Consider the following 13,967-nt stretch of genomic DNA (forward strand, 5'->3'; position numbering starts at 1 on the left):
ACATTTTACTGCGTTTTTCACATGTTCCCGGAACATGCAGGTGTGAATTGGGCCCAAGACAGCTAAGGCTGAAGTCGGATAGGAAAGTATAAGTAATCTTTTTTTTTTTTTTTTTACAGGGTACCTCTATTTTAGCAGGATTATGCTAGACTTGGGCTTGCTATAAACAATGAAATTAATTTACTAAGGAGCATGTTGATTTACTAACATGAACATTTTCAGTGATAAATTTGATACGAATTCCATCAGAAAGTCACTGAATCCATAACATTGCTGACAAAACACAGTCCAGCGTCAGGGAGACATCACAATCAACAACGTATCCATGTTTAAGAACAGATGGCAGAGCTGAGCCAGCGATGAGTCAATCAGAATGGATTATATGGAGTAGCTTCTTACATAAGCGCTTATGTATAAAGATGAATAAGAGCAACATTGTACTGTGACACATGTAGACCAATCAGGGATCATATATATATATATATCTATATCTATATATATATATATATATATATATATATATATATACACATATATATATATATATATATATATATATATATATATATACATATATATATATATATTTGTTTGTTTTTTAGCTAAATTATCCTAGTGTCACATTGTTGCCATGGGTTACTGTAGACAAAACTCTGCTGTTGGCCAATCAGATAATATTTTTTTCTAGTACAGGTCCAGGCTTCTACTTGCAACCCAGCCACATTTTACATTCTCAGATAGGCCCCCCTGTTTGTAAATGCAGCTCAATAAATTTTAAAAGCAAGATAGATACTTACAAAATTTCGCTAAGGACAGGTTAATTTTTTAATAAAAACTCCCAAACCTCCACCCTCCCCACCCACACTTCCCTAATCTATTTTGAACCATTATAAACCAACAAAATACCCCCCCCCACACCCACCCAGGTGCCTATTTATATTTCTCCAACAGTGGCCCGCCAGGGCCCCATTCAAGTCCTATGGGATGTTTCTGCACAGGTGCGGGCAGCATCAGGCTGTGGCGGCTGTATATACCGCTGGAGGTAAGGGGGCCCCTTGATTGGGTGGGGGGTTAGATTATTCGATTTAGCTTAGGTTTTCATCATAAAGTAAAATTGTCCTTTTAAGAGTTATAGTGATGTACAATAGCTCATAGTAACCAGCCTTCCTAATCACAACACAACATGTTCTCCCTGTGCCTGCGTGGGTTTCCTTTGGGTTCTCTGGTTTCCTCCCACACTCCAAACACATGCTGGTAGGTTAGTTGGCTCCTGTCTATATTGGCCCCAGTATGTGTATGTATGCATGTGTGGTTGAAGCCTTAGATTGTAAGCTCTTTCAGCAGGGATGGTTGTGAATGTACAATATGGAAAACACTGGTTATATAAATACCTGTAATAATTCTGATTGGTTAATGCTCTTGCTATTTTCTTCTCGAATAAGTTTACAAGGTTCAATACAAACACCTCCAGCAGCCTGGCTAAGCATCACAGGCTATGCCGCCCAGAAATAACTGTATGTGCATTCGACAGAGGCAGCGATAAACCCTCTCAAAGGAAGAGCTTAATATGTACATACATATGCATTATTTACAGCAAGCAAATGAGAGCAGAGCCTGAGGCTCTGGCTACAAAATGGAATAGACATTACGGCACTGACATGCTCTGCGGAGCCAAGGCACAGGGAAGTGTATTCGGAGGAGGCGGCGGTGAGGCATATGTCAGGCCATTAGAGCCTTCACTCCTGCTTTCTGCTGATTTTTTTTTTTTTCCCAGGAATGAATTGGAACAGGCACATAAATGAGATGAAAACCAAGCAATGCATTGGTAAGGTGGATAACAAGAACACACTTCACTTCCAGCGAACAGAACATTTAGATTTAATATCTTGGCCTTGAATAAATGATCTGACATGGGTTTCAATCCCCGATCGATCATAATGTGACACACAGACAAGCCATGCTCCTTAGTAACCCATGAACTGAAGAAACTGGTACCAGCAGTTGCCCATGGTGACCAGCAGGTGGCGCCCAAGCCTTGACAGTCTCATTCTACTTACTTGCACTCCCTGTCTTCTAAGTCGAAGTGAGGGTTAAAGTTGATGGCGATCCTCTGGTACTTTTCAGGGGCTTGTATAGTCCACTCACATCTCTGGGATGGGTAGTAGGTTGCAGGATATCCAGGGGAGGTCAGGTAGTGGGCTTCCTTTACTTTTATAGTATCACCACATTTATCTGCATAGAAAAAAAAGAGATGCAATCAGACAGATCTATGTAATTGTGTATTTAATTGCCTGCTCTGATGGGTTTTTTTTCTTTTCTTTCCTCCCCCTATACCATTTTTGTTCTTGTCTGGGGAGGAAATGATTTAAATGTTAATGCAGTGAAATGTCAACCACTAAACCTGCGGTTTGAATGGAGTGATTCTCGCCTTAATTGGAAGCCATGATGTAAATTAGATAGACACCACAACTTAATAAGGCTTCCTTCCCTCGGAAAGCTACAGCAGCTTTGCAGCCCTTTCAGGGCTAGATGTGCGGCTGCAGTGATGGCCACATCTGGACACTTTGCAGGCTCCAGATTACTGCTGAGCAGTGTAATCTTATTAGGTGACATGTTTAAGTGGCTATGCACTAAAAAGATACCCTGTGCCCCCTACCCTGACTTTACATGATAAACCTTTCTAAGTCACTGAACATTTGTGTCTGTTTTGGCTCAGGTCAGTTCCACCCTTTGTCCATCTCATCCAGACAACATGAACAGCCAATGCCCAGACCTGCAGCCCATTTGGTGCAGCAGACAGCATTTTTTTTTATATTTTATCCCATAGAGAAGGGTCAATCAAAGTCGAACATCTGGTTCCTAGCTAAAAAAAGGAGGATAGGCAGTATAGTAAATGCATGTATTTATTTGCACATTTCGTGCGTATGCGTACACACACACCTAAAAAATCTTCTAGGTTTTCTTGGGATGGGTCCTAAATGCATATATGCACACATTGTAAAGCGCTGCGCAAACTGTTGGCGCTATATAAATCCTGTATATAATAATATTTGGCCTCTTACACACGATAATTCTGTTTGAGCATCTCCTTTTTTAGCTGTAAATTTCATGCGTACTTGTCTTATTGAACTGCACACGTTTTCGCGCATATTCGTTCACGAAAATTTGCATCTTTTTGCACAAATTCGCGTATTTTCGTGCAAATGTATTCTCGCGTTTTTGTAAAATATGCAAATTAGCATTTTTCAGATCAACAGTATGTTCCAGTGCGTTCATTTGTTCGCAACCGGGCGTATTTGTGCGCATTTGCGCACATTAGGCGTAGATTACTGTCCAAAAATGCAGATTTTTCTACTTTGTTCTTACTGAAGAATTCACGGCGCTCATTTATGCGCCTGTGTGCATAGGCACAGTACAATGAATACTGAAGAACGCACAGCGCTCATTTATGCGCCTGTGTGCATAGGCACAGTACAATGAATACTGAAGAACGCACAGCGCTCATTTACACACCTGTGTGCATAGGCACAGTACAATGAATACTGAAGAACGCACAGCGCTCATTTACGCGCCTGTGTGCATAGGCACAGTACAATGAATGGGCTGTATTTTAGCTCAGAATAAAAAGGCTGTACTGAGCTTTTTTAAGCTGCAGTGTGCAAGAGGCCTTTGTCTGTATATGCACATACGCATATAAAATACTGTCCAGCAACACAGATTTTTTTCTTTTTTTTTACTGACCATTACGCAGCACAGGTTTTTGCTCCTGTGTGCACAGACTCAATACAAACAATGGTCTGCATTTAGATCAGCAAAAAGAAATGCATGAATGCCTAAAAACGTGGTGTTTGTTAGGCATCCGTGTGCAAGAGGACAAAAAAGTGACCCTGTGGTCAGACCATTTATTTCAACAACATTCTTCAAATAATAAATAATAATATTAAATATATAATAAATATATAATAATAATAATAATAATAATAATATATAATAAATAAATATATAATAAATATTCATATGTGCATTTTCTTTTATATAAATTATTTAAAGTTAAAATTTGAACTGTTTAATGAAAGAACATTTTTTCACATTTTTACAAAGAAGAATGAAAGAATAAAAAAATAAAAAAAAGACGAATCTAGAAAAATATACCAAGACTACCAGAAATCACTGTGGTATAAAATTGTGCAGATGACAAAACTTAAGAGTAGCTGAACACTGCAGTAATGAAAATAGCGATTGGCACTCCAAAGCCACAGCAGATATATGTGCATTTAATGTACTTTACGCATTTTTTTTTTAACAGTAAAAGCCTCCATTTAGTAGACATCCCAAAGCCCTGAGGCTGCTGCTAGATGCCGCCATCTTAGTTTTGATATCAACAGCCCCAACAAACTCAGAACAGTCAATCTATACTATTCCTCTTAGCTCCTCCCCCAGCAGCTACATAAAAGCTTATGGAGGGAGGTAAAGGGAGGGGTTGAGGAGCTGGACCAGCACAGACAGTATTGAGACAATCCCAGAAGGGGGCGGGGCTATAATGTGCAAAAACGGAGGGTGATGTGCTAGGAAATGTACTCTCCTGGAGTAGTCACATTTTCTAGCAAGTTTAAAGGAGCATTGCAAGTGAATTAAAAAAAAGATAAACACTGCAGGTAAGCATTTATTATACCTTATTTGTCTGTTGTTCTACCTGCTGGCTTTTCTTTATGAAAATGCTAGATGCCTGGCTGCCATACTGACCCAGAGTTTGTAAATCAGTGATCAGAAACTGATACTGGAATGAGAGTAAGTGATTCACACTGACTGCAATGCTTACATAGTTACATAGTTAGTGAGGTTGAAAAAAGACATCAGTCCATCCACTTCAACCTATGATGTGTGCTTGCATATTTCTTGATCTGTGACTTGAAAGGATTGATTTAATAAGGGATAAGGAACATGTTCACTTTGCAAAGGTAAGTTGTACTTAAAGTGGTTCTGAAGGCTCAAGGTTTTTTTCTGTCCATCACAGCCACTGGGCCAATAAGGAGAGAGAGGGGGCGGGGGCGAGCCGCGGCTTTGTGTGTGAATGGACACGCAGAGCCGCAGGTCGGGAGCGAGCCTGCTTGGGTGCCCCAATTGCAAGCTGCTTGCTCTGAGGGAGGGGCCATGAGCACCCGCGAGGGACCAGAGAAGAGGAGGACCGGGGCTGCTCTGTGCAAAACCACTGCATGGAAGTGTATAACATGCTTGTTTTTTTGTTTTATTTTATACTTGTTTGTGGGAATTGTAGGTATAATGTAATACTGTATCTATATTCTGTACCTAACTGTAGATAGTTGTATGACTCTCTCCATACTTGGCATCAAGCAAAATCAATTTCAACAGCGCATAACTTGTAATTCCAAAGCCTGCATAGACCTTTATCCTAAATAAGGTATGGATACTATTGAGTTTATCTAGCTGCCCTGCTTTACAATATCAAATTTGTCAATAAAGAAGATTTCCGCTTTTGATCAGACCACCCTCAGGAACGATCATTGGTAAGAGATGAGTGGCACTCCCAGCATTGTTTCTCTCTTTAACCCAGCCATTTTCAACCAGGGTTCTGTGGAACTTTAGCGTCTTCCAGAGGTTGCTAAGGGTTCCTACAAATGTGGCTATTTGACCTCACATTTGACAGTGCCTGTATAGTACAAGTTCCAACACCACTTGGAAGAGCCAATGGCATGACACCAATGATCTTTTTAGGTGTCTGTAAGGATGGCATACTGACCATCGCTATAAGAGGGGCATTCTTCCTACCACTCACCAATATAAGGAACAATCTTCCCACACAGCACCAATTTAAAGGGCATTTACCCCACTAACGAGCAATTCATTTTAGACGGATTTTCCTGAGACTAGAAAATTATTTAAAGAAGTAAGGCTAAAGCTCTTTTGGCCCTACTTCTCCTATAGTCCACAAAAGTGCACTTCGTTCTGCACTCCTGTGACCTGTATTTAGCTGACAGGGTGCTAAAGCCCGCTGTTGGCTGACATCACTCTGCCAGTCAAGACTCCGGTAGCATCCGACTTTAACCACTTCTGGACAACAGGGTTTTAACCCCTTAATGGCCAGGCCATTTTTTGTCATACCGCACTGCGTTACTGTCTAACTGACAATTGCATGGTCATCAGGACCCGCCCAGATGCCTGGACCAGTAGCTGGCTCAGTGCACTGTTGAGAGATTGAGCCAGCCGCTCCTATCCCTCCATAGCTTGGAGCTCCAGTGTGTGCTGGAGGGGCAGAGCAGAGAGCCGGTGGCTGAGAGTTACTGGCTCTCTGCTCACTGAAGAGCGAGAGCTGAGTGATCAGCAGTCTTTAATCACTCAGTTCTCTGGCATAGAGGCGCCAGGGGGGAGATGCAGCATCGGACTGATGCTGCATCCACTTAGGTGTGTATGTGTGTTTATTTATTTATTTTTTTAAGCCAGCTCTTCTCTTTAAGAGCCGGTTCACACTGAGGCGATCCGACTTCGAGGGGCGACCTGTGAAGTCGCGGTGCACAGCGCGACTTGCAGGGACTTCACATAATGGAAGTCAATGCAAGTCGCTCCCAGGTTGCCCCAAAGTAGTACAGGACCCTTTTTCTAAGTCGGAGTGTCTTGTGTCGCTCCTATTAGAACGGGCCCTGTGCTAATCAATGGCGAGCGACCGAGCGCAACTTGCCAGGCTGACAAGTCGCCTGACAAGTCGTGCTAGTCTGAATGGGGTCTAAAGGATTCCTCTGCTGTAAAAAGGTTGAGAAGGGCTTCTCCAATTTTGGAGGATTGGGGGCTTCCCATAGACATGTAATTCTCCCCAATCAGGTCATAATATTTTACAAGTCCCCTTACATGACAAATGTTCCAGCTATGTGAAATTACACTGTTAATAGACCAATGTAAGACAATGGCATGTTTTAGCAGTTATTATATTTCAGTATATGTCTATAGAGACATTGCATCTTACAAGTGAAATTTTGATATCAGGTTATGCCCTAGGAGCTGCTAAACATCCATAATTGTCTACGGCGAACTCTACAGGGAGCATGTGACCAATGAAAGAGCTATTTGATATGAGCTTATTAATGAGTTAGTAGCCTCCAGGTTGATTTTATGCAATAAAGCTAAATTTGCTGTACAAATTGTCATTTTGAATAATGATTTCCAGTGTCCAGGCACAGTGCAGTGCCTCGAGTCCCTGAATGACTACATCTTTATGTCAAAGGGGTGAAAATGTAAGAACACACCAAATTCAATGGTATCCCACCAATGATACCTCTTCAAAAACCATCACAAATTCAAGATATAAAAGTCATTTCTGCAGTTTCATTCTCTTCTATTGCAATAGGATCTAAGTTCAAGTATTGCTGAATCATTCAAAATTTGACGCCGTCAGCTTTGTGGAGAATAAAAATATATTAAATAAACTAATGAAAATAGCTAAGTAGTTGCATGGACTAATTAGAGCTTGTTCACACAACTGTCTGCAGGCTGTCCTAATCTTGTCACATTTTAGTACAAAGCCAGGGAAGAGACAGAAGCAGAGAAGAGAAGGACAGCATAGAGAAAAGGAGTGTTCTTTAAATAAGAATGTATTTTCTGTCCCCATATAACCTGCCCTAAGAGAGGCAGCAGACAAACGTGAGCGAAAAGTGGAGCGCACTGTGCTCTCCCCTGATGCTGTGCTGAGGTTGGTTTCGGTCAGGCTCAGAGGAGACAAAAAAAATACATCTTCAGAGAGAACGCTAGGTTCTTATGTTGTCCCAAACTTGTCCTTTTCATCAGCCCCCTAGGGCCAAAGCCTCTAGAGCGGCCTATCTCAACTTTTTTTTTTTACCCCAAAGGAACTTTTAAAATAACTTTAAGGTCTTAAAGCACCCCCACTAAAATTCCTTATATCCACAGTTCACAAGACATTAGTGTGAACAATAACTTGTGTATACAGAAATAAAGCACGTGGCGCCCACCCAGGGCTGCTCTATACAACAAATTATTTGCAGCAATTTAAAATTAAATTATAGGCTGGTATAATACAGACCATGAAAACTCTAATGCCCCACCTATAGTGGTGGTCAGCACAGTGGCCCCTTACATTGAGGGTCATTTCTTTGACCCCAAAATTGGTAATCATTGCAGTGACCCCTTATTTTAGTGGTGAGTGGAAGAAGGCCTCCTTTCATTGATGGTCAATAGAAGGGGGCCCCATTACACTGGTGGTCAGTGGGAAGTATGGGTCTTACATTGATGATCAGTAAGAAGAATGCCTCCCTTACATGTAGCTAAAAAGACCATTGGTGTTAGCCTTAACTTATCTAAGAACCAGACATTGCTCAAGGAACCCCTCATTAACTCTGGAGGAACCCTACAGTTCAACAGAACTCTGATTGAGAAAGGCTGCTCTATGGCATGAACATTAACAAAGCCTTAGCAAAATGCTTAGGATGAACACACATGGCTTCCCTTATTACTGATAAGGCTTTCTGTTTCTAAGTCCTGCTCCCTAATAGATTCCCCATGGAAAAGGAAATAGCATCCCTGGCTCTCAGCGTGAATTTCTAAATGTACAGATTTTTTATTACAGCAAAACCAGGTCAATTGGAAATGAAAAGAATATGCCCATGAAAAATGCATACAGCATGCTGTAGCAGCAGCAACATTGTAGATGTCTCCTGTCATGAATTAAAGTAAGAAATATGAGTTTCATTAACGGTGTTTGTTAAGCAAAGTGTTTTTGTGTGTCGGAGGGTGCACAAGAAGGGGGTAATGGTGTAATAAACACCCAGGGCTGGGATAGGATGAGGAGGAGACACTGGGGCTGATGAATGCACAAACTGAAGCTGAAGTCAAGAACAAGCCTCTTGGTTCAGTTTATTGTTTTTTTTTTATTATCCTATAATAGCTCTATCATATTCCATGGCAGTTTACAGCAAATGTAATACATCTTTGGAAATACAGTGCACAGAGATAAATGGATCCTAAGATCAGTTTACTATTATGGAAAAACTTATTAGCCAGAACAGTTCCTTTTTTCTGCCATATGGCTGTTATTGTTTAATCCTATTGGCTGTGATTGTAAGAAAACATTATTTAGTGCAACCTTTCTTTTTACATCAGAGGAACCCTTAAAAAAATGTTCAAGTCACAGGGATAATTAGTACATTGGAGGTCAATAGGAACCAATTAGAAGAATGCCCCTCTTACAGTGGTGGTCAGAATGCCACTCTTACAGGTAGCTAAAATTATCATTGGTATAATGCCACTGGGTCTGCTTTGTGGACACCATCAGATTGGAGGTCAATTAGCCACAGTCTTAAGGAACCCCTAGGAACCTCAGCAGCAGCTCTAGGGTTCTGGTATGTACTCAATATATATATTTAACGGTATTAGTGTATATATATATATAGATATATATCTATATCTATATCTATATATATATATATATATATATACACACAACCACAGAGGATAGCGCACACATACAAAAGGAGTACATTTAAAATCTTACAAGGCTACTAAGACCTGTTATAAATGAGTAAATATGGGGATTTGGTCACACCATATGGCCATATCGTGCTTAAGCCCACCAATGCGTCAAAGTACCCCATTGTCAGTGGGTCCTACATTATCCATAAACTGAAGGATGAAGAACCCTTTGTTTATATATATATATATATATATATATATATTTAGATAAAGACCAAAAAAGCCCTGTAGCTATAGCAGTTCTGCTTACCAAATAAGCATATGTAAGCTTATGGATCCTATAGAACAGCTATCAATAAAGGATCCTGAAGATTATGCGAAGTGTTAGAGAAGGAGGGAAAAAAAATAAGACGATTCCAAAAAAGAATACAGAATTTTCCCAGAGAATGTAAAATGAAACCTGATTGGTTGCGTTGGGCAAAAGCTCAACATTTCTTTGCTGCAGTTTTAATAAGTCTTCCCCACAGTATCCACTCTAGAAGCATATGCAGGAAGATACACTTCCAGAGCACAGAAGAGACTGATACAGTTCCTATTAAAACCACCTCCTGCTCACAGCTAACAGCATGGAAAAGGGGGATCTGGCAGGCGCTGACATAAACCAGTGTTGGTCCCAGTCACTTGACACAGTCACTTAGTACAACATTCAGCCACAATCCTGTACCAAGCACTGCTGTCTAATCTGTGACTTCTGAGACAGTGACACCATAATAAGATAATATGGCTAATGCCTGCTTCTGCTCCATTTCACCAATGTACAGCATTGATGAGGACAGTTCCCTGACCATTAGACCTCAAGAAAAAGGTTAATGAATGAACTGAACAGACTATGATATCTGGACTCAGTTCCTAGAGGTCTGCTGCTTTGCACTCTGGGTTAATGGCACTGCTGACTCCACTAAGGTCATTAAACAGTCCCTAACCACTCCGACTTTAGATAATAGTGTCTGCAAGTAATACGGTTTAGCAAAGTGCTGCTCTGTGTATCAGCTATTTCCTGGCAAGTCTATGCCCAACTCTTCTCATTACAGGGAAATCTTTAATCAACAGTCATGTAGAGGAGAAGACTGGAGGCAGCATAGAACAGCATCTACCTTACACTACATTGTATACATGATCTATACACTGGGGGCTGGGGGGAGCAAAGGTAAAATCTGACCCTTGTCAACTGCATGTTTATCACAAGGTAAATAGTAGCAGATGTGAAATGTAGATAGCAACATTTTCAGCAAGGTTGACTTTATTGTGTACTTTAATACATTTGTAACCTGTACAAATATTATTTTCATATATATGAAGTACATATTGTTCGTTTACAAATAATAGTTTTTTATTGTCAATAGACATCTCAACCATTGGCTGGAAGTGATATAAAAAAGGAAAGTGCTGTACTCCAACTGTTGAAGAACTACAAGATCCAGCATGCTTGCATATACCCATTTCCTACAGGATGCCACAATCCCATCAATATGCACAATGCTCCATCAACCTCAAGCAATGTTCACACCCTCGGGTATTTCCTATAAAACAGACTGGCACATTCCAAGAACAAAATAACCATCTAGTGCCCCCCTGGCACAGTCTATATACAATAAACTCCTAGGCACAGGCTGGCACTACTCAACCATCACTTACTAGCTGACATAAAAGCCTTGAGTATCATGCCTGCCCAGCTATCTGTGGTAGATAAAAAAAAAATAGTATTTATCACTTAAGCACATCATTTTTCTGATGACATTTCCTCCAAACAAATATGTAAATGAACTGCTACTACTGATGATAACTAAACAGCTTCCTACACTGAACATGTGTCACTACACATAAGCAGCAACTCTCTCACTTATTGTGTTTAGTCTACAATTCCAAACTATTCAACACGTATTATAGAAGTCTGATGTTTATGTACAATAAACTGTTACATGATAAGAGAGTAATAAGGAGAGAGAGAGAGAGAGAGAAAGAGAGAGAGAGATGGGGATCTAGGAGTAGGGAGTAAGAGGAGAAAGTGAGGGTAGAATAGAAAAGTAGAGGCAAGAAGGGACAAGAAGGAGGAAAGACAGAATTGAAAAGAGGAGGATAGATAAAATAGATGAGAAAGATGAGGGAGAGAATTTAGAAATATGGAGGAAATATAGAGAGAAAATAGAACGAATAGGAAAGGGCGGAATATATATATACATATATATATATATATATATATATATATATATATATATAGAGAGAGAGAGAGAGAGAGAGAGAGAGAGAGAGAGAGATGGTGTGAGAGAGAGAGGGAGAGAGGGAGAGAGAGAGAGATGGGGATCTGGGAGTAGGGAGTAAGAGGAGAAAGTGAAGGTAGAATAGAAAAGTAGAGGCAAGAAGGGACAAGAAGGGGGAAAGAAAGAATGGAAAAGAGGGGGATAGATAAAATAGATGAGAAAGATGAGGGAGAGAATTTAGAAATATGGAGGAAATATAGAGAGAAAATAGAACGAATAGGAAAGGGCGGAATATATATATATATATACATTTAGAGAGAGAAAGAGAGAGAGAGATGGTGTGAGAGAGAGAGGGAGGGAGAGAGAGAGAGAGAGAGAGAGATGGGGATCTAGGAGTAGGGAGTAAGAGGAGAAAGTGAAGGTAGAATGGAAAAGTAGAGGCAAGAAGGGACAAGGAGGGGGAGGAAAGGTAAAATGGAAAAGAGGAGAGTAGATAAGACAGATGAGAAAGAGGGAGAAGAGAATATTGAGGAAATATTGAAATAAAATAGAGCAAATAAGAATGGGTGAAGAATATAAAAAAAAAAATATATATATATATATATATATATATATATATATATATATATATACACACACACAAACACACACATACACACGCGCACACACACTCATATATATATATATATATATATACAGAGAGAGAGAGAAAAAAAATAAAGTAGAGATACAAGGACTAGAGGAGCAAATAAGAGAGGGGATATATATATATATATATATATATATATATATATATATATGTTATAAATATGATACATATTTATAGATTTTATAGAGAGGGCGACTATAGAAGGGATGGGGATACTGGATGTGTAGAGATGAAGGTAGAGGGAATGGACAGAAACATTTGATAGAAAAGATAGTGAATGGAGAAGAGAGATGGAAGGAAATGTAAGGACTGATATTGGAGGAAGAACAGAGATGTAACCATAACCAGCAGGTAAATTGCCCGATCCCCCACTGGATCGGAGGGAATAGTCGCACCCCGGCAGCATAGAAGGACTCCCCGGCTCCACTCACCGTTCCTGGTAGCTGCGCCCACACTGATGAGCAGTAGAAGAAGCAAGCAGTAGTAGCAGCAGAATCGGAGCAGCCTGCGATGCATCCTCTGGCTGGGTGAATAGAAGACAAGCAGCGATAATCTCCGTACAATCCTCTATGATCCTCCGGCTCGGTCCCAGGAAAACACACACACAGCTCCTGATAGTAAATCGCTGGCACTCAGGGTCCTTGGTGTCCGGTATCCTGTCATTGACTTCAGCCTTTCCTCCAGCACTTCCCACACTTGGTGCTGCTGACTTGTCTGACCATCTCCCCAAACAGCAAGGGGGAAGAAGGAGAAGACAGACAGGCTCCTCCTAGAGCCACTTTGGGAAGTGATAAGGAAACCCAACGACTCCCGGCTTTTCCTGGAGAAATAAGGAAGGACACAGAAATAAGAAGATATATGATTAATGAGCAGCTGCCCAGCACAGCAGAGCCACCAGCAATGCTCAATAGATTGGCCAGGCTAATGACTTGTCTCCATCACATGGGTGTCCCTGGGAGTTCATTCAGCCATCTGGGCACATTCCATCCTGGGCTCCTCTTTGTTATATACAGGCTCTTACTGGGCTGTACTGGCAGCTGTGCCAGCTTCAGGGGCATTAGCTGTGTGCCAAGGAGCACGCCTTCTACTCCACAGCTCAGCAAGTGCTCCCTACACCATCCCTAGCAGACTGCATTCAAGATCTACGATCCATCACATTACATGCCTGCCTCCCTCAATACGCCCAGCCCCTATACACATCCATACCTTCAGCCAGTGGAACAGGTAGTGCCCAGCCTTGCAACCCAAACTGGGTGATGGCAATTAAGAAAAAACAGCAACCTTAGTTTTTCTAAGGATCAATAGCCAAAGCTGGTGGAAAGGCTGCAGAAAAAAATTGAAAGGACTAATCCACCCAGGCACTGAACTTCAACTGTTTATCAGAGAGCAAGTGAATCCCCCAAGAGGTCTGCAGCCTATTACTGAGAGCAGCCCCTGTGCCAGGTAAACACAAGTGGAACTGACAAGGCATGACCTGCCCATCTGCATCAGGTAACAAGCTCTGTAATTAAAGGCAGCTCCTGCACTCCCTTCATTTTACAAACCACTGCTTTCCTCTGCCACTAAAAATATAAAGAATATGAAGAGGGAGAGAGGAAGGGAAAGGGATGACCAGTGGCACATCTGGT

The 13,967-nt window shown here is 41.0% G+C and overlaps 1 protein-coding gene across 1 annotated transcript in view; it reads right to left on the reverse strand.

Annotated features, from left to right (window-relative positions):
* NRP1 (neuropilin 1) overlaps positions 1-13,518 on the reverse strand; it is a 241,014-nt gene extending 227,496 nt beyond the window's left edge. The window contains exons 1-2 of the mRNA XM_082258742.1: positions 12,771-13,518; positions 2,058-2,232 (exon numbers count right to left, since the gene is read on the reverse strand). Coding sequence (XP_082114868.1) covers positions 2,058-2,232; positions 12,771-12,855 — 260 coding nt within the window. The 5' untranslated portion in view covers positions 12,856-13,518. The remainder of the gene's footprint in view (positions 1-2,057; positions 2,233-12,770) is intronic.
* Between the last annotated feature and the right edge of the window lie 449 nt (positions 13,519-13,967).

Source organism: Pelophylax lessonae (genome assembly GCF_965119305.1).
Source record: "Pelophylax lessonae genome assembly, chromosome: 5".
Classification (NCBI taxonomy): domain Eukaryota; kingdom Metazoa; phylum Chordata; class Amphibia; order Anura; family Ranidae; genus Pelophylax; species Pelophylax lessonae.